Source organism: Octopus bimaculoides, chromosome 22, assembly GCF_046866305.1.
Source record: "Octopus bimaculoides isolate indiv1 chromosome 22, ASM4686630v1, whole genome shotgun sequence".
NCBI lineage: Eukaryota > Metazoa > Mollusca > Cephalopoda > Octopoda > Octopodidae > Octopus > Octopus bimaculoides.
In genome coordinates, this window is record NC_142949.1 from 6,368,473 (window position 1) to 6,391,235 (window position 22,763).

The 22,763-nt window shown below is 40.6% G+C and overlaps 1 protein-coding gene across 6 annotated transcripts in view; it reads left to right on the forward strand.

Annotated features, from left to right (window-relative positions):
* Positions 1-22,763, forward strand: part of LOC106883172 (uncharacterized) — a 145,143-nt gene that overhangs the window by 102,361 nt on the left and 20,019 nt on the right. For all 6 annotated transcript variants that reach the window (XM_089339760.1, XM_089339764.1, XM_089339759.1 and 3 more), the window contains one exon: positions 21,187-21,987. In XM_089339760.1, the coding sequence (XP_089195886.1) occupies positions 21,187-21,987 (801 nt within the window). The remainder of the gene's footprint in view (positions 1-21,186; positions 21,988-22,763) is intronic.

Here is a 22,763-nt window from a genome sequence, read left to right on the forward strand (position 1 = left end):
GGTGGAGTATGTGGCTTTGCTCATGTGGGTGGAGTGTGTGACTTTATTCATGTAGGTGGAGTGTGTGACTTTGCTCAAATGGGTGGAGTGTGTGACTTTGCTCATATAGGTGGAGTGTGTGACTTTCCTATTGTAGGTGGAGTATTTGACTTTCCTCATGTAGGTGGAGTGTGTGACTTTGCTCAAATGGGTGGTGTGCAGGTGGAGTGCAGCTTCCTTTGTTTAGGTGAAATGTGATTTTCCCTTAATGGTGGAGTGTTTGACCTCTCCCCCCCCCCTCGTGTCCGTGGAGTGTGTGACTTCCTGTTTGTCTGTGGAGTAACCTCCACCCTGTGCCTGGAGTGACTCCCTTCCCTTGTCAAAGGTGTGTTTGACTCCCTTCGTCTCAATGAAATGCATGACAACCTTTAGTGGGACAGATGTGTGTGGGTTCAAGACCTAGCACAGCTGGGGCTACACGATATTCTCAGCAATAAACCCCAGCACCAAAAACTACTTGGTCTCTCTCGTTTATTTTCCCCTTTCAGCTGATTATTTCTCTATTTTAATTGATTCCCCTCCTGCCTTGTGTGTGTGTCTGTGTGTGTGATTTTTGGTTTGTTTGTCTTTTTTTTAATTAACTTACTGCATTCTCCTTACTTTTATCATAATTCTTGGACGCTTTCCAGAAACTTCTCTCCATTTTGAAGCTATCAGTGTTACATTTATTTAGCTTTCTTCTTGTTTCATTTTATTCTTATTTTAGTATCCTTTTTTTTTTTTGTTGTTGTTGTAAACATCTTAACAATTAACTTTCAGTCAATATTCTTGGTGTTGTTTGTTTGTTTTCTTTGATATTTATCTTATTTATTTACCAGAACCAGTTAAAGGTTGTTCTATGGAGCTTCAGTCTTTGAAACTGAACGCTTTCAGCGTTAAAGACATTTTGAGACATTTCTTCCATTCTTATTTCACAGCAGAACCAAGGCACTCTTATCTTCTTATACAAAGAACGGTTTATTGAAGTGTATATGTCAACAGCTGTAGTATTTTTAAGAATAATGTTGTAATATTATTACAACGTGATTGTGACAATGAAGTGACGTGATGTTGTTATGTCATACTCACATGCCTCCTCCTCCTCCTCCTCCCCCATCCTACCACTGCATAACCTACGCTCCTACCAAACATGCTGTGTACCACTTTTATCTCTTGCTCAAGAACACAACACACAAAGGGGCCAGTCAGTCATGAGGGGCCATGGGATTGCTCCTAGAAAGTTACCCTCCAAGGCACAAGTCTGGTCAAGGCTGTTTATGGAAGACCGACAGTCGCCCATGCATACCAGCCTCCTCGCTCCATGCCACTGATGTTATCCAAGGGAAAGGCAAAGGGGCCAATACAGCTTGGCACCAGTGATGTCACAACTCATTTCTACAGCTGAGTGAACTGGAGCAACGTGAAAATAAAGTGTCTTGCTCAAGAACACAACACAGCCCAGTCCCAGAGTTGAACTCACTACCTCATGATTGTAGGTCCAACATTATAACCACTGAGCCATGTGCCTTCACAATACACACACACAAACACACTTCAAGAATGAGTGGACAATTGAAAGAAATAAGTACTTAACACATTGACCAGGTGTGTTACATGTATTATTGTGTAAAACGGTTTGATTTGGCTCCATGTGGCTTAAAGTTTCACAGGTCCTTAACAGAAGCCCATCTCTTTCAGGTTTGGATTACCAAATGGAGAAACACACACACACACATGTATAGCTAGCTAGCTAGATAGACAGATACTCTTTACTCTCTTTTACTCTTTTACTTGTTTCAGTCATTTGACTGCGGCCATGCTGGAGCACCGCCCTTAGACACACAAACACACACACACACACACACACACACATATATATGAGGGGCTTTTTTCAGTTTCTGTCTACCAAATCCACTCACAAGGCTTTGGTCAGCCCGAAGCTATAGTAGAAGACACTTGCCCAAGGTGCCACGCAGTGGGACTGAACCCGGAACCATGTGGTTGGTAAGCAAGCTACTTACCACCCAGCCACTCCTGCACCTATATATATGTATATATATATATATATATAAATATATATTCTTCTATTCTTTTTTTAAAAAAGTACTCTATCCAGTGAGAGATAAATATCAGTTTAAATACACACCAAAAGTGCTACTAATAGTTTTATACTTAAAATGTATGCCATGTATCTCCAGGCAGTCTGCCAGACTCGGTGCATCTAATGCATAAACAGAGCCTGAAAGATTGCTTAGAGATACATGATGTATTTTATAAATCCACCCATTTGAAGTATCATGAAAGCACGAAACTCTTAGTTCCCCTTTTGCAATTTGTATTAAATCAATATATATATATACATACATATATATATATATATATATATATATATACACACACACATGCATTCATATGTATAGCCCCGATCCAAATAATAGCTGCAGCCAAGTTAATGGTGATATGAAGAACAACAGGCTTACAAAACATGGACTTTGAAGAATTATTGATTAGGGCCTAACAGCTTGACTTGTGTGTTTGTTGTTTGTTTTTCTGGTTTTGTCTGGGTGGGTGGGGCAGTGGCCGTAACGTCTTTGGGTGCTTTTCTTGCATTCCTGACATTAATGCAGTTGATGTTCAGTTTGGTTAAAGCATCTCTTAATGTTGGACGGATGGGTGAGGATAGGATCCAGTTCCAGAGGGTGGTCACTTTTGGTAAGAAAGGATTGGGAACCGAAAAGAGATTAACAGAGTGACAACTGGGAGAGAGAGGATGATAGTAGGAGTGGTGAGAGGAAGAGGAGGAGGAGAAATGTGTTGGAGGGGTAGGCCAAGGTGGTGGAAGAGGAGGAGGTGAGATGTGAGGGGGATAGACCAGGGAGTAGGAGGAGGAGGAAAAGAGATGGCGGGAGGGGTGTAGGCTAAGGAGGATAAGGAAGAGAGATATGTATGTATTGTATATGCCAGGGAGGAGGAGGAAGAGAATAGATGTGTGTGGTAGATAGGTGAGGGAGGAAGAGAGATGTGGGAGGAGGCATAGGCCAAGAAAGTGGGGGGAGATGTGTGATGGGGATAGGCCAGTGGGGAGGGAGGGAGGTATCCAATGACTTAGTTGGCAGGAGGAGAGGACATGGTAGGACCCATGTAATGTGTGGAGAGGAAACAGCATGTGTGTCGAGTAGAGGCTGGAGTTTGGGGTTGGCGAGTGTGAGTTATTTGATGAGTGACTTCCATTTTCTGGTGTTGCCTGTGATATTGGTCTGAAATACTGCCCAAGTTTAACTAAATGCCGCAACAGGACACAGTGATAATAAAAAACAAAGAAATAATTGAATTATTCATGAGAATACTCAGAAATTTCTTGACAGATTATTGTAGGAACAATGAAATATTTATGTTTTACCATATATGGTCAGATAAATAGGTTTACTAGTTCTGTATTGGCAACTTGTTTTACAGAGAAGGCCTTGTCACTTTTTTATTATGAATTGATTGTGGCTCTTAACCCTTTCGATATCAAATTGCCTGAGACCAGTTCAAGTTATCTGGTGCAAAGTCCCTGTTTGAAAGTGATCTAAATTAGAACCTTTTTTGTGAAATTTCATGTTGAAAGGAGAACAAGATAAACAAATATTATTGTTTTAGGTGCAGGTGTGGCTGTGTAGTAAGTAGCTTGCTTCCCAACCACATGGTTTTGGGTTCAGTCCCCCCTACGTGGCATCTTGGACAAGTGTCTTCTATAGCCTCAGGCCAACCAAAGCCTTGTGAGTGGATTTGTATACATGTGTGTGTGTGTCTGTCTGTGTTTGCCCCCCAGTACCACTTGACAACTGGTGTTAGTGTGTTTATGTCCCCATAAGTTAGAGGTTTCGCAAAAGGGATCACTAGAACAAGTGCCAAGCTTACCAAAATGTAAGTACTGAGGTTGCTTCGTTCAACTAAAAGCAAATTCAAGGTGATGCCCCAGCATGGCCACAATCTAATGATTGAAACAAGTGGGAAAAAAAAAACTATATACAGGAGCTTGACCGGCTGCTATCAGTCTGTGCCGGTCACTGTCGAGGTTCCAGGTGTTCTCAGACCCTACACTACTGGTTTCCTCAGGGTAACTGGGGCCCATTCTGAGAAATGATTCCCAGCAAGGTGAGGTGGTGATTGCACTGGCCATTCTCTGCACAACCATGTCTGTGAGGCTTGGTTGAACCTGCTATTTGCTCTAGGGTATACAACCCCTTGCTCTCCCACCCCCCATCTTTTTTTCTTTGTTTCTTTGGTGAGGTATATTCTTTTACTTATTTCAGTCATTTTGACTGCGGCCATGCTGGAGCACCGCCTTTAGTCGAACAAATCGACCCCAGGACTCATTGTGTACCTTCTTCATCATCATCATCATCATTACTTTTGTTATCTTTGCTGCCATCATCAACATCACCACCACCACAACCACCACCACCACTACTATCGCCATCACCACTACCATCACCATCATCTCCTCTATCATCTTCATCAACACTATCATCATCATCGCTATCTCATCATCAACGTACCACCATTGCAATGTCCACTTTCCCATTCCATCTTCATCGCTGTTTTTGTCATCATCGTTATTGTCATCATCATTTCTGTGAAAACCACTGCTGCTGCCATTCTCATCATCACCACCACCACCATCATCATCATCACCATCATAGAAATTTTAACCAGAATCTTTTGCTGGTTGCAAGACAAAATAATTATCAGAGCAACAAGTTAACGCTGCTAAAAGAGTCTGACCCAAATTATCTCCCCTTACATCGATGGCAAGAGTTTAATTTTGGGTCACCCCCCCCCCCCCCCCCCCCCCCTCACTCCCCTCTCTCTCTCCATCCCTCCCCAACCAGTTTTCCTACTACCCTCCCTCCCTCCCTGTTCCCCCCCTCCCTCCCTGTTCCCCCCTCCCTCCCTGTTCCCCCCTCCCTCCCTGTTCCCCCTCCCTCCCTCCCTGTTCCCTCCCCCTCCCTCCCTGTTCCCTCCCCCTCCCTCCCTGTTCCCTCCCCCTCCCTCCCTCACCACCATTTATCTCTATTCGACCGTTCTGTTATCTTCAACAACTTCCGCCCAATACTTCACAGACTTGTCCTCGTGCCAATTCCTTGCACAGAACAATCGACTTAAGGACATCTCTGCTCCCTCCCTCTCCGCCTCTCTTTCTCTCCCTCTCTCCCTCTCCCTCTCTCTCTCTCTCCACCAGTGGCAATGCTACCAAACTACCCAACCATCGATTCTTCATTCTTTAGCCAAACACACACCACAAGCATCATCACACTATCATCATCATCACCATTATCACAAGCATCATATTAATCATCATCACCACCATCGTCATCATCAGCAGCAGCAACGCCACCATCATCATCATAATCATTATTTTGATCTTCATCATCATCATCACCATCATCATCCTCAACACCACCATCTCCATCATCATCATCATCATCTCTGTTTTGTCCATTTTCCAAGTCTGTCGTCTTTGATCAGTTCTTCAGCTTTAATGTCCACTCTGTGTCCAGTCTTCAGTTTCACCAGAATTAAGCGTAAGTCGCAACGGAGCAACTGCAACACCTACTGCGCTACTACCACCGTAACACTGGTTGCACCATCAGCCGTGCCAACTGCAGCAATTATGCCAACTGCACCACTGACATGCACCCACAACTAAGACGAGAAACACCAGCACCGTCACAAACCAAACATACCACTACCACCATCACCACCACCATCACCACCACCATTACCAAGCACGCCACCACCACTATTGTCACTGTTATCACTACCACCACCACCACTGCCTAGGGCACCACCTTCACCACTGCCACCATCACCGCTACCACCAAGTGCACTTTCACCATCCCCACCACTAAGCACACCTCCACCATCAAAACATACCACCGTCACAACCAGACATACCACTACTACAACCACCACCACCACCACCATTGTCACCATCGCCACCAAGCACCCCTCCACCATCACCACCACCATTACCAAGCACACGTCACCACTGATGCCTCCACCATCACTACCACTACTAAGTACATCTCCAGCATCACCAACACCACCACCATCATCACCACCAACACTCCACACTCAATATAACTTCAGGTTGTGAATTGTATTTAAATGTGGCTGCGAGGTTTTCTTTTAGAATATTTCATTGGCGCCTTTCTCTGTGTGTGTGTGTGTGTGCACATGTATAGTGCACATGTGCATGTGTGCACGTGGGCATATGTGCACACGTGTGTGTTAAGCCATCTCAATGTACATGTGTATGCACATATGTGGATGTTAGTACATGTCTGCGTGTGCTTGTGTGGATTCCTATACGTGTGTGTGTGTGTGTGTGTCCACATCCGTTGCTTTCTGTGTGCGAGTTTGAATGCAACTTCTCCTGGGTGTGCGCATGTTTGCATCTACATTCCTCTGTAACCATGTAATATGTGCAGTTGTGTCTGTGTCTCTTTGTATATATGCACACACACACACATACATTAGTGTGTGTGTATGTATATACACACACCCGTTTGTCTAATGTGTGTGTGTGTGCGTGTGTACACACGCTTGTGTGTTTCTGTCTGTATATGTATACGTATGTAAGCACGTGTTTGTGTGTGTCTATAGTGAGACATTAACTGTCTACAACTATATTCTAGAAAACCTCTCCCATTGACTATCTTCCTCTCCATATATATATATATATATATATACATACATACACACACACATATATATACATACACACACACACACATACACATATATATATATATATATATATATATATATATATATATATATATACACACACACACACAGAAACACACACACACACACAGGGGTGTGCAAAAGTAAGCATACAGTAAGTACCACACCAACATTATAATAGTTAATTCATTAAGATTATTAGCACATTAAATTAGTTGTCCTCATTTTTGATATTTTCAATGTCATTAATCATAATATTACTTTTATCGCAACTTACAATTTTTTTTTTTTTATAAAAATAAATGAATATTGTACATTTTCATTTTTTCCTAGCTGTATACCTACTTCTGCACCACCCTATATATATATATATATATATATATATATATATATATATATATATATATATATATAGGCATTCACACACACACACCTTATTCTTTCTCTCTCTCTCTTTCTCTCTCTTTCTCTCTCTCTCTATCTTCTACTCTGCTTGTCCGTCTTTCAGTCTGTCTCTCCAAATTGCTGAAACATTGAAGCTATAACACCATCTTCCATCTAACATAGACATCTGCTGGTACAAGATGTTTTATGGCGATGGCCTTTGTGATTACCATGACGATAGCAATGGTGGTGGTGGTAATAATGCTTGTGATGACGATGATGACAACAACAAAAACAATGATGGTGGTGGTGGTGGTGGTAGTGATGTGCTTTTTATCAGTTAACATATGTTAATTAGACAAAAACAATTTGGCTAATCACCATTTTCAATAATTTTTGAAGGACCAAACTGGTGGTGTTTGATGGTGAGAGGGTTGCTGGTGGTATTGGTTACGATAATGGTGGTGATGGTAGCGACAGTGAGGGCGACGTAAGTGGTGGTTGTTAGAATATTGTTAATGATGATGATGATGCTGATGCTGGTGGGGTTATAGTGGTAATAATAAGAATGGTAATGACAATGAAGACAAAAAGACTCCACCGCTTAAAATATTCTGTAGCTGCCATCATGTCTTGCACACACACACACACACACACACACACACACACACTCTTCGTTTCTCTCTCTCTCTTTCACTCTCTCTCCTCAACATTGGTTAAAATATCAATTACTATCGCAAACTGTAATTTCATCCACATTTTACGGCAACGTCAGTGGCGTGGGGGGGGGGGGAGATTATTATTATTATCATCACTGTCATCATCGTCATCATTATCATCACCTCCATTACATTAATCACTGCCACCACCACCCCGTCTCACCCCCACCCATCATCATCGTCATCATCACTAGCATCGTCATGATTGTAACTACCCACATTACCATTGCCATCATCATCATCATTATATCGTTATCATCATCATCATCATCCCTATCATGGTCACCATCACCACTATTGTCATCATCGTCATCATCATCATCATCACTGCCATCATCGTCGTCATTATGTTCTGTCAATACTGTAATGAAGACATTAGTGAAACAGATTATTTAAAAATTAGAAATACGTAGACTGACCACTGTCCTATATATACTGACCACTGTCCAATACATGCACTCACCATATATATTTCGTTTTAATAAATGTAATTTGTCCTTGTATTGACCAGTGATGCTAAACATGGCCACTGACCCTATTTACTTTCATTGACCACATTTAGTTCTGATATTACACATCCTGACCATATTTAACTCTGTTGACCAACACACTGACCATACTTATTTGGTTCCACTGTGTTGTGAAGAAATTTACGTCCCGACCACATGGCTTTGAGTTCAACCCCATTGCACAGCACTTTGTACAAGTATCTTCTGTCACCCTGCTCTGACCAAAGCCTTGTGAATGGATTTGATAGACGGTAACTGAAAGAAGCTCATTGTATATCATCGTCATCCATCTTCCTCATTTCTCGTCCATTTTCCATGCTGGCATGCATTGGACGGTGTGACTAGAACTAGCAAGCTGGAGAGCTACACCAGGTCCCAGTCTGATTTGGCATGGTTTCTATGGCTGGATGCCCTTCCTAACATGCCAACCACTTTGAAGAGCGTGCTGGGTGCCTTTAACGTGGCACTGCATGGGTGTGTTTATGTGGTACCACATAGGTGCGTTTATATTTGTACCCCTACTACTGCTTGACGACCAATGTTAGTTTGTTTACATCCCTGTAACTTAGCAGTTCGGCATAAGAGACTGATAGAATAAGTGCCAGGCTTAAAACATAAATACTGGGGGTTGATTCATTCGACTAAAATACCCTTCGATGCGGTGCCCCAGCATGGCCACAAGTTAATGAATGAAATCAGTGAACAAAAACAAGGAAATGTGTGTGTGTGTGTCTGTCTGTCTGTCCATCTTGACTTTCTATGATAGTTAACAAGTGTTACTGTCATATAAGCAGTCAGTTATTTTGAATATTCTCTGAGAACATGTCTGGCCATGGGGAAATATTACTACGGTTGGCAACAGGAAGGGCACCCAGCTGTAGGAAATCTGCTTCAATAAAATTTTTCCAATCCTTAGTAATGTAAAGATCCCATTCGGTCACAAATGACCATGGGATTGCAGTAAGAATGTTCCCCTTCGAGGCACAAGTCCAAGCAAGGTTGTTTATGGAAGACCAGCAGTCGCCCATGCATACCAACCTCCCCTCTCCACGCCACCGATATTATCAAAGGGAAAGGCAAAGGGGCCGATACAGCTTGGCACCAGTGATATCACAACTCATTTCTACAGCTGAATCAATTGGAGCAATGTGAAATAAAGTGTCTTGCTCAAGAACACAACACGCAGCCCGGTCTGGGAATTGAACTCACTACCTCGCAATTGTAAGTTCGACGCTCTAACCACTGAGCCATGTGCCTATCTGATCCTTAGAAGCATGGAAAAAGTAGATGTTAAAAGTAAAACATTAAAATGATGATGAAGAACTAAGCTGTGCCAACAAATGAGCCTGTATGATATTGCTTGACATCCTAGAAATAGCAGACAAATCTCTCTTAAATCTTACCTGAAAGCCTTTAACACATTGTAGGACGTTTTGTATCATGCAGTTAAGCATGCACAGTGTCTTTCTAAATGACAGACTGGATGGCCATTTCTGGAACATCCTTAATCATATACGTCTACTCCTTGTTAGGTGGTAGAGTTGGCCGACCTAGGGTTAAACAACAACATAAGTGCAGAGTTGTTGTATCAAATATTTTACTAATAAACGACTCAGTCTCTTCCCCTTTCATCTTCTTCATGTTTGATAATATCATTTTTTTCTTCTTTTTTTTTAAAGAACAATATATAAAAAAACAATTTATCTTCTTTCTTCCTAAAAACCTTAATTTTCTCTGGCGTCTTTTATTCTAGACATTTCCAATTATTCCCTGTAATTCATTATTGTTGCTATTTTATTATTATTATTATTATTATTATTATTATTATTATTATCATTATTATTATTATTATTATTATTATCATTATTATTATTACTATTATTATTATTATCATTATTATTATTAATATTGTTATTATTGGTTCTTTAGAATAAAAGCCAATTTATTGATTTTTGGGGTTTGCTTCTTTTTTTTTTTTTTTTTTTTTTCCTTTCTTAGAGAATTTCTCACAAATTTTCATTAGAATTTGTGACGTTTTATTATCACCTTTTATTGAGAACGTTGCAGAGTCTATGTATTCAGGAGTGGACACCAAAATGTCTACATATTTAGACGGAGGAGAGAGGACACACCGTAGTGTCTACATACAGAGGGGTGGACACAGTGGGATCCACATATTGTAACAGAGGAAAGACAATGTCTGTAGTAGTATCATTATTACGATTTAAGATGTCGCACAGCATCCAATATCATGATGCTGTTGATTGAAGGTACTGTGTCTACCGGGGCCTTGTGCTGACTGTCAAGTCACAACAAGGACCTCAGACAGTACTTCATACAATATGCGTGCAGTTCCAAGTAATGCCAATTTTTGCAGTACACCTAGATTGTAGGGTATTTCTAAAGTTTTCAAACGTTTCTTATTTCTTTTACTGCCCACAAGGGGCTAAACATAGAGGGGGCAAACAAGGACAGACAAAGGGATTAAGTCGATTATATCGACCCCAGTGCGTAACTGGTACTTATTTAATCGACCCCGAAAGGATGAAGGGCAAAGTCGACCTCGGCAGAATATGAACTCGGAACGTAACGGCAGACAAAATACCACTAAGCATCTCGCCTGGCATGCTAACGATTCTGCCATCTCGCTGCAGTTTCAAATGTTTCTTCAGGTTGGGTTGGTATTCAACCCAATACTCCAATGACCACAAGGACAACCTTTTATGTTTGACTCTCGTAGCTGCCACATCTTAGCCATTACCTTCTGCCCGAGCCACATGGAGCTTAGGTGTTTGCTCATAAACACACACATTGCCCAGTCTGAGATTTGAACCCACAATCCCTCGACTGTAAGTCCGCTGCTCTAACCACTAGGCCATGGGAGATGTATGGGTATATAATGGTAGTTATAGTGATTGAGACATGGTGGCTGATATGAGAGGAGGTTAGTGATATTAGTGTGGGGAGGGAGGGATAGAAGTGGTTACAGGAAGGTGGTGGATGGTAGTGCAAAGAATTGGTGGATGTAATGTGTGCATTTAGGAAGGGGTGGTTGTTAGGGGTAGGGAATTATGGAGATGAGCTGTGGGGAATGTTTAACAGGGCAGAAAGCAGACAAGGCAGGACCCAGCACGTACAAGGATTGAAAAAGTGTTTTTAGGGCCTCATTGGTGGATTTAATATGTGCTTAAGAGGGATTGATGTCAGGGGTTAGGGAATTATGGAAATGAGATGTGGGGAATGTTTAACAGGGCAGAAAGGGAGCAAGGGCAGGGCCCAGCACATACAAACATTAACAAAGCTTCATCTTTACGGTGATGGACAGCTCTTCTTGAGCACGACAGATTGCTGACCATCTCGGTCCTTTGTCGTCTCCTCCATCAGGCTCAGTATCTTGAAGTCAGCTTAATCTCGTGTTTTCCTGGGGTCTCCTCCTTCCACAAATTCCATCCATTTTAAGTGGCTGGTATTTCTTCATGCAGCTGTCCTCGTCCATGTGTATTACATAACCAAACCGCTGCAGTCTTCTTTCTGGTTCTCCCTGTGGCTAATTTTTCTTTCAATACCTCAGCCCTTTGTCATTAGGGACACTTGCATTGCACATCCAACGAAGCTTACTAACCTCCCTCCTCTCTAATCTTCACATGGCCCCCACATTCAAGACCCACGTTTCACTATCCTATAGTATCACTGGTATAATGGTGATGCCTGCTTACAACCAATACATGACATCAAGACACGGGTATGCAGAAACACACGCATACATACATACGTGTGTGTGTGTGTGTGTGTGTGATAGGCTTCTTTTTGTTTCTATCTACCAAAATCCCTTTAGTCAGTCTGGGATCTAGTAGAAGAAACTTGCCAAGGTGCCACGCAGTGGGACTGAACCTGAGACCACACAGTTGGAAACTAAGATTCTTAACCACATGTCCTGTGCCTATACACCCTGCCCCCCCCCCCACACACACACACGTGTGTCTGAATATATTTCTTGTGGTGTAAATATACATCAGATAAAATGTTCATGAATTATACTATGAATATTTAAAAATAGATCTTATATATTTATGCATACGTGTGTGTGTGTGTGTGTGTGTATGCACGTGTGTGTGTGTGTGTGTATTTGATGAACAACAACAAAAATAAACTAGTTTTTATTTGCTGACAATGTTTTTCAAGTTAACCTAAATCATTTTTCTTGATCAAATATGAAAGCAATCTTGTTTTATCCTGAGACGGTCTTCATTTCCCAGTTTACATATTTATATTACAAAATACTTAAACACTGTATATTCACATACACACACACACACTCTTCATGTGTGTATACATGCATGTATTAGTTTTATTTACAAAATTTTTTATGTACTGATACATATGTGTGTGTGTGTGTGTGGGTGTGTGTGGGTGTGTGTGGGTGTGTGTGTGTGTGTGTGTGTGTGTATATATATATATATATATATATATATATATATATATATACACACACACACACACACATGCACACACATATTCTGTTGGACTCTTTTGTGAAACTGCTGAGTTAGAGGAACATAAAAACCAATACTGGTTATCAAACATTGGGTGGGAGTGGTACAAACACAAAGACACACACACACATATGTATGGCAGGCTTCCACACAGTTTTCACCTCTACCGAATTCACTCACAAGGCATTGACTAGCCTGGAGCTATAGTAAAAGGCAATGTGCTGTGTAGTAGGGCTGAACCCACAACCACCTTGCTTACAAATCAGGCTTCTTGCCACACCTGCCCCTTTATATCATCATCATCATCATCATCGTTTAACGTCCGCTTTCCATGCTAGCATGGGTTGGACGATTTGACTGAGGACTGGTGAAACCGGATGGCAACACCAGGCTCCAGTCTGATTTGGCAGAGTTTCTACAGCTGGATGCCCTTCCTAACGCCAACCACTCAGAGAGAGAGAGAGAGGGGTGCAGGCATGGCTGTGTGGTAAGAAGCTTGCTTCCCAACAACATGGTTTCAGGTTCAGTCCCACTGCATGGCACCTTGGGCAAGTGTCTTCTTCTATGTCCCCAGGCCGACCAAAGCCTTGTGAGTGGATTTGGTAGATGCAAGCTGAAGGAAGCCTGTCATATATATATATATATATATATATGTGTGAAAGAAGGTTTGAAAATGCACTTATTTTTTTAAAATATTTATTTACTTAACCGGTTTCACTTTTTTAGAAAAAGATTATCAAAAGTCTTTGAGAATAATAAAAAATGTTAAAAAACAGTTCGAGTATTGAAATGCATATATACATTCTTTGATGATAAAATATATTTAAAGTATAAAGCTTTGTATGAACTTTGTATTGTTACATACTGATTATCACACATTCTCTGATATTAAGATGAAAATGTTAAAAACAGTGTATGAAAATACACATATGGAAAAATACATATACATATTCTTATACATATTCTTTGACAATCGAATAAAGTTGAGGAGGAACTGACCTGGCTTTTTTCTCTTGTGTATATTGAGGGAATGTTTTACTGTCTTAAGAGACAGTATGACTGGCTAGCTGGGGTGGGAGGGAAGAAGAGTTAAAAAGGATTTTTTAATTTTATTTTTGGTTGGTCTGTGACAGTCTGTCATGGTTCACTGGTTTTTTGGGACTGGTTTTGTGCACATCTCTATGTGTGTGTGTATATATGTGTGTTTGTGTCCGTGTGTGTGTGTGTGTGTGTGTGTGCCGTTTTTATTGGACCCAGAGTTTATTGTGGAATGTATATATGTGTGTGTTTGAGTGTTTTTTGTCGGTGGGGATGTTAGGTGTGTGTACGTGAGAGTGTGCGTATATCTCTTTGTCTGAGTATGTATGTGTTGTTTTGATCGTCCTTGTGGTGTGTGTGTGTGTGTGTGAGAGCAACCGTATGTATGTGTGAGGGTGTGTGCATATGTGTGTGTATGTATGTGTGCATCTGTGTGTGTGCGTGGGAGTGTTTTGTGTGAGTGTGGGAGTGTGTGTGTGTCTCTCTCTGTCTGAGTGGGTGTGTTGTTTTAAATATCCTTGTGGTGTGTGCGTGTGTGTGTGTGTAAGCAAACGTATGTGTGTGATGGTTCATATGTATGTGTATGTCTATGTCTGTATGCGTGCGTGCGTGTGTGGCATGTGTATATGAGTATGTGTGTGTTTTATCTATGGTAGGATGGTGTGTGTATGTGTGTGTTCACGTTTGTGTGAGTGTGTATGTGTGTGATTAATATTTGTTAGGGTCATATATATGTATGTATGTATATATGTATATGTAACACATTTATGTTACATATTTGAATCTTGTGCATACAGTTTTTTTTTTTTTTATTTTCACCATCCCAACTTCTATTATTTATAAGATCTTTGTCACTAATACCTGAATGCATAATTGTATAGATGGAATTCTACGACAACTGTCATATTATATAGGACTGATATAAATCATATCATAAAAGACTGAATAATGATGATGATGATAATATTGGTGATGGTAATAGTGATGATAATATTGGTGATGGTAATAGTAATAATAATAATGGTGGTGGTGGTGGTAGTAATAACAGTTGTGGTGTTGGCATTGGTGGTAGTGGTGGCAATAATAGTTGTCGAGGTGGTGGTGGTGATAATTGTTGTGGAGGTGGTGTTGGTGGTAGTGACTGTTGTGAAGGTGGTGTTAGTGGTGGTGGTGGTGGTAGTCGTAGTAGTAGTAGTAGTAGTGGTGGTGATGGCAGAGGCAGCAACAGTAGTAGTGGTGGTGGTGGAGGTGGTAGTATCAGTCTTTATAATAAATCTATTATCAATCATTGTTGTATTATTTTTAACTGATAGATATAAACAATGTCTGTTGAATAGTTGGGTTTTTTTTTTTAAATATTTTTTATATTTTCCAACTTAAATGATTGTAAATACGATACAGGATATATTTATTAAACAGTAAATATTTCATTTACTGTCCCACAACTCATACTGTTTCACGTCTCCACTATTCTCCCATGTACTACAAATGGTTATTTGTAATAATAATAATAATAATGAGCACTCAGAGAGCACAAACCTCCGCCAAGGCAACACCAACGTCCTCTCAACGATTAGCCAGAGATGGTTTTTAAAATGAGAATATCTGAAATAAACTTGACTGCTCCCACAAACGAGAATCCTAAAAATGAACCCAATCGCTCTCAAACGGAAAAATGATCCATATACCTTGCCCGGTACCAGATCGATCCCAGAGAAATTCACGGAATGTGCAAGTGGGTGTGCAGGCTGTGTTTGTAATGCCGTGTGTGTGTGTGTTTGTGTAATGAAAATATTTGCATGACTTGAGTGCACACGTCAAGTCTTTAGGAGTCACTACATACAAGTTTTGGAAACAGTCGTTGAAATGCAACAGGAACTTTGGTAAAGAAACGTAATTGAATATAAAAATTATAATTGTAATGAAATGCAGACTGCATCATGGTCTTTAATTCCGGTCTTCCTTTGGTAATCCTGTTGTTTAAGATCGATGTATAGAATTATGTATATATGTAAGTATACCGTAAAGTGTATGTATAATCTAATATAATAATGAGCATTGTCTTTTTATATATTTGTGTGCGTGTGTGTGTGTGTGTGTGTATATATATATATATATATATATATATGTATATATATATAAAATAGAGCCAGAGTGAGAGGTGAATGGAGAGGAGATAAATGGTAAAGAGAGTGTCGTGTGAATGAGAAAGTAAGGGGTGATAGAGGAATAATGAAAAAAGGAGTGAAAAAACCAATAAACGGTCATTTGAAGTGTGTGTGTAAAAGAGAGGTGCGTTTGTGTGCACGTGTGTGTGTGTGTGTACAATGGAAATGGGATGGTAATATTCAATGCTAAAAATGTGTGAATGTATGTGTGTGCGTGTACAAGAGAACTGTGTGAAACTTTACATATACATGTAAAGAAAATATAAAAAATAATCCAGAATCTTTGTCCATTACCGAATCAATCCCAAAATCTAATCAATCCGTGCCAATCATGAGGCCAAACATCTCTGAAAGTTTCATCCAAATCCATCCAGTAGTTCTTGAAATATCTTGTCCATGGACAAACAAACAAACACAACTGAAAACAATACCTCCGCCTCCACTAAGGCGGAGGTAATAATAATCCTTTCTATTATAGGCACAATTATTGTGTGAGGAGTCTAGGTGATTATATCACCTCCAGTATACACCTGGTACTTATTTTATTAACTCCAAAAGGATGAAAGGCCAAGTCGACCTCAGCAGGATTTGAACATAAAGACAAATGAAACACCACTAAGCATTTTGCCCAACATGCTAATGATACTGCCAGTTTGCTGTGATTTTTTTTGCATGAGCACATGACTAGAAACTTTGTCAAGAGGAGTCTAGGTCGTTGAATTGACCCCAGTATTTAATCAACCCCCGTCAGGGACGTTTGGCCTCGTGACTGGCATGAACTGATTAGATTTTGGGATCGATCTGGTACTGGACAAGGATTCTGGATTATTTTTCCTGTTTTTTTTCACTTAATTTTTGAGAGCAGTTGGGTTCATTTTTAGTATTCTCATTTGTGAGAGCAGTCGAGTTTATTTCAGATTATGTCTGGAAATAAGAACTCCAGACATTAAAGTAAAGCCACTTAGCATTTGGTCCAATGTGGTAACAATTCTATTGTAATGTCACAATTTTATTTTTACTTATCATCTCTCTTTTGTATGTTGTTTATATTCTTACTAGTGATGATAAAAAAAGCTAATTTATATTTATCTCTTATTAACCAGGCGTAAATTAAATTCATCGCTTGATAGAATAAACAATTAGACTTTTATAGATGATTTTTTTTTCCTATGTAAGGAATTGAATTTAAACTGACAAAATACTTGGCAATTTCTCTGTTGAGCTATTTCATACAGTAGTAAACTCTATCATACTGTGGTACCTACTTACAGCTAGGTGGACTGGGTCATGGACACAGGGCTGTGAACTGTACTACTGTGGTACCAACATACAGCTAGGCAGACTGGACCGTTAAGTGTCTTGGTCATGGACACATTGATATATACCACTCAGTGGTACCTACTTACAGCTCGATGGACTGGACTTATTAAATATCTTTAGGTACCACATTGTAGTACCTGTTTACAGTTAGGTCGTCTGGGCTTAACCCTTTCATTACTGTATTTATTTTGAGATGCTTTGTGTTTCTTTCAATTACTTTAAATATAACAAAGAATTTAGTAAAATAACTTAATTATCATTAAGCTAGTGTCAGGAACATAAATTGTGACTAAGGTTTGGTGGAAGATTTTAATTCAAAACTTATGAAAACAAGACATTTGTACTCAGAGCCAGAGCCGGTTTTAGCCAGGTTGGTAACGAAAGACTTAAGTGTCTGGCAATGTAGTAACGATGAGAGGATACAAGACTTCTAACTGCTAAGCTTCACTACTGTAAACTTCTAATTATTCAGTTATCCACTTTCCCTGTTCTCAATAAACGAAATCATTAAAACAATAGCTCGTAGCCATATTTAAATATAATTCAAAGCCTAAATATTTTTGACTCTGGTTATCTCAGATCACATGCCACCAATCACCAAAGCATCACACCTACCATACACCACAACATTACAATGACTAATTCTATGGCTGGCCTATACTTGTATAGTGGTTTCTTCACTTTAATTAAAGCTGCTGTTAATTAAGTAATCAAGATTTATTGAACTCTTATCATTGTTGCTGAATCTTCTGACAATTCCATGTGGACTCCAAACTGTTTCCCTCATTCGTGCACTCTCTGAAACATTTTAATCTTTTAAATTACGAATTGCAAATAATTTAGTACAACAATAATTAAATACTGATAATTATATATTTTAATTACAACTGAGTTAATTGCTAATAATTAATTCTGTTGTTTGTGACTGCAGCAGAGAAATTATTGTGAAATCTTTGAAAATTTGAAATTAAGATTTCTTGGTGCTCACCTCCGACCTTGGCACTCACCTTCGACCTTAGCACTCACCTTCGACCTTAGCACTCGCCTCCGACCTTAGCACTCGCCTCCGGCCTTAGCACTCGCCTCCGGCCTTAGCACTCGCCTCCGGCCTTGGCACTCGCCTCCGGCCTTGGCACTCGCCTCCGGCCTTGGCACTCATCTCTGACCTTAGCACTCGCCTCCGGCCTTGGCACTCGCCTCCAACCTTGGCACTCGCCTCCAACCTTGGCACTCGCCTCCGACCTTGGCACTCGCCTCCGACCTTAGCACTCGCCTCCGGCCTTAGCACTCGCCTCCAGCCTTAGTTGTACAATGACATCTGGCCTAATCTATGCCACAGTATCTCCCCTTAGCTGTGCCATGACACCTAGCCTTCTGAAGAAATATCTTCATCTTCAGTAAAGAATCTACAGATTAATTTAATGACATTGTTGAAATGCTGCTTCAAAATCTAATTCTTTCACTTTTTTGCTCTCCCTATATCACACACACACACACACACACTCTCTCCCTCTCTTTCTTTCTCACATATTTTAAAAATAAAACCCAAAATTATGTGTGTATGTGTGTGTGTGTGTGTATTTTGTTGTATTTTCTGATTTTCTCTCTTCCTCGCCCCACAGTCTTCATTTACATCTCTTACTAGAAGTCTATAAAGTTATTTACTTTACAAGACACAACTAATATTTAGTTCTCTCTTTCTCTCTCTCTCTCATTAAACACTGCAATAACATCATTTTAATTATTTCACTAAGATGGTATTGTGATCATGGCACATTGCTTAACAATTCCTTGTCTCTCCCCTCCACTACTCTCTACTATGATTCCCTGCCTCTCTTCACTATATTCTATGATTCCCTGCCTCTTTTACTATGGACCACTACGATTCCTTGCCTCTCTTTTATTACAGTCTTTTGTGATTCCCTGCCTCTCTTCACTATGGACCACTATGATTCTCTGCCTCCACCTACCACACTCTACAAACTCTACAAACACAATGACTCATAAAGCCAGACCTCCATCCGGTTTCTATGGCATACAAGTGACCACAATCGCAACACTACCACCTGCTGCCCCTGAATAGGACACCAGTCCATCCCAGGCTGAAATGAACACAGTGCCCCACCCAGTCCAGGAAATCACAATCTTAAGATTGCGAGGGCAAAGCCCTGGCCATTTGACCCTGCGCCTTCACTCCCTTTCATTCTAGAGCGAGGGCAGTAAGCTGTGGGTTGGATTTGCCCACTGGCCAAGTCTACCCTGGAGTCTCAATTCATATGGTCCTAACCACTTTATTGAATTCTCTACCTTTTACTTGTTTCAGTTGTTGGACTCAAACCATGCTGGAGCATTTCTTTGAAGGGGTTTAGTTGGGCAAATCGGCCCAGTACTTATTTGTCTACCTGGTGCTTATCCTATCGATCTCTTTTGCTGAATTAAGTTTCAGGGATGTAAACAAACCAACACTGGTTGTCAAGCAGGGGTGGGGAAAACACGCGCGCGTGCACATGTGTGTATGTATGATGGGCTTTTCATACAGCCATAGAAACAGTACTAAAGCTGATGGAAGAGTTTGGCACAGTCCTCTTGCTTACCAGCACCTATCAAACCAGCCAACCCATACCAGCATGGAGAACCTCATTTAAATAATGATGATGATGAGGATAATTTAACACTAGATGGCAGGTGTGATGTATACCTGAGTAAAAAAAAGTGATCCCTTCCCATCAAAATCTCTGGCTTTGTGTTTAAATTAGAAATTATTTTCTCAATACTAGCCAACCTTTTCTTGACAGTGAATCCCTTCCCCCACTTTTCACCACTCAAGATTCAATCAACTGACCCCCTTTCCTACCCTTAGTTGATGGCCTTGGCTCTAAATTTGAGATTATTTTTATTGTCAATAGTGACAGACAAAATGTCCTTTTGCTATTTACTTACCAAAGTAAATAACATTTATTTATAAACTTACATTGACTTTACTACGTTTCGTCCTCACAGGATCACATTAAATAAATATTGAAACTCAATCTAATCAAATGTTACATGCATTCAGCTTTGTTTCTCTGTTAAAATTATTATTATTATTATTATTATTATTATTGAGTGAGAAAGCAGTGCATGCCATCAAAATGTCACTGGGGTAAATATATATGAAGCCCAGTATACCTATCATGACTACCCGTCTGATAAGGGTACACCAGGCACATGCATCACAACCATATGTGCGCGACATGGTGATCTCATATCAAGATAAACAGCGCATGACCTCGCAGGTGGGGCTCAGTTAGAATTTTCTACAAGTCAAGTAGCCATTCCGCTCAAAAAGTCCCTGAATAAGGTTTGTTTAAGGATGCTGAGCAAAACACCCATGTTTCCAAAGGTGAATTATTCAAGCCCCAAAGAATTCCTCTCAACATATGGCTATGATGCTCCCTAACTACTTCTGCTCAAGATCAGAGATGCACATATCGTCAGCCACCAAGGGACATGCTCAACTGGTTAAGGTCAAACAACTGACAAGCAAATCTGTGGTATTAAGCAGAATATTTGCTGTAGCCCATCTTTCATACCAAGACAAAACAATGTACATGATAACACTTCCAATCAATTAAGATCAGAAGCCATGAGAGCCACTGCCTGGTACTGCATCTGGGCATTTATTATTATTAATTATTATTATTATTATTGCCTGCTATTATCTTTTAGTTCTTTTCATATTTATTAATATTATTATTATCTTTTAGTTCTTTTCTTATTTTACAAACCTAAAAGTCTTGTTTATTTCATATTCTTTCAGAAAGTAACTGGTGTCTCAAGGATGCACGTAAAATTCTGCAGCCTCTTACTATAACGGAAGCCAGTGTGCATCCGTACCAACCTCAGTATGGAGTCGAGAGGCAAGCCAACACGACAGTTTCTGCTCCTCCTTCTTCTCATGTGTCAATGGCCAGCATGAGTCGAGCGCCCCGTGGTGGTGGGCGTACCTCAGCTCTGGCCCCTACCACAGCCCAGCACTATTACGACAGTGCTGTCGCTTGCCTGGAATCAAACAAAGACTTACCTTCCTCTCGTTCTCCCTATTGTCCAACAGATGGCAGTGCCACGACTGCTGCTGCTGCTGCTCCTGCGAGTGGCATACACAGGGCAGTCGGTGGGGCTCCGCTCTCACAGGGTACCCCTTCAGCTTTCAGTAACGGGGCCGTACTACGCCCCTCGGCAGGAGGTATCAGCTCAAGGCAAATGTACTCTGTTGATTATGATTTCAATGAAAGTAGGAGATATGGCCCCGTTAAAGGGGGCGCTATCGAACGGACTGTTCCTATTCATATCGAGAAAGGGTACGGCGGCAACCACTCGGCCACCACTTCCTCCACAACTAATAGGACTGCAACGTTGAGCAACAGCCCAGCAAACAGCCACTTTTACCCTATTCAGGACTCTCTCCCTAAAGTGACCAGCAACTCTCAGGATATCAGTTTGTCCAGTCAATGTGATGGTCAGCAGCAGTCGAAAAGCAGTGACCACCACAAGCAGAGAACGTCTCCATCGCTTGGACAAGTCAACTGTCCATCTCCTGAAGCTTGTTCAGTCGATCCACGTACGTCTAAAACCTTTCTTTATTCTTTTCTATTCTTTTACTTCTTATTTCAGTCATTTGACTGCGTCCATGCTGGAGCACCACCTTGATGGGTTTTTTTAGTCAAAGAAATCAACCCCAGGACTTATTCTTTGTAAGCCTAGTAATTATTCTATCGGTCTCTTTTTGCCGAACCGCTAAGTTACGGGGACGTAAACACACGAGCATCGGTTGTCAAGCGATGGTGGGGGGGACAAACACAGACACACAAACACACACACACACATATATATATATATATATATATATATATATACGACGGGCTTCTTTCAGTTTCCGTCTACCAAATCCATTCACAAGGCTTTGGTCGGCCCGAGGCTATAGTAGAAGACACTTGTCCAAGGTGCCACGCAGTGGGACTGAACCCGGAACCATGTGGTTGGTAAGCAAGCTACTTACCACACAGCCACTCCTTATGAAAATATAATAGGATTTTCTAAACATCAAGTAGCCATGGGGTGGGCACCTATGAATAAAATAGGAAGCAAAGGGGTTCATATGTTATCAAAAAATGGTTGAGAGCCACTGATCTAAAGTCGCCTTTCCTTAGTGAGATCTGAGACACATTTGACTTCTATTTCTAGCAAGTCCAAGCAACCACGTTGATGTCCCCTCATCAGCTTGTACTCAATAAAAAGTGTTCAGAATGATGAGAGTTTGGTGGACAGTTTACATTCATTGAACAGTTAATTATTAATTTTGATTGTTGCTGCTTAACAGAAATTAATTTGACTCCA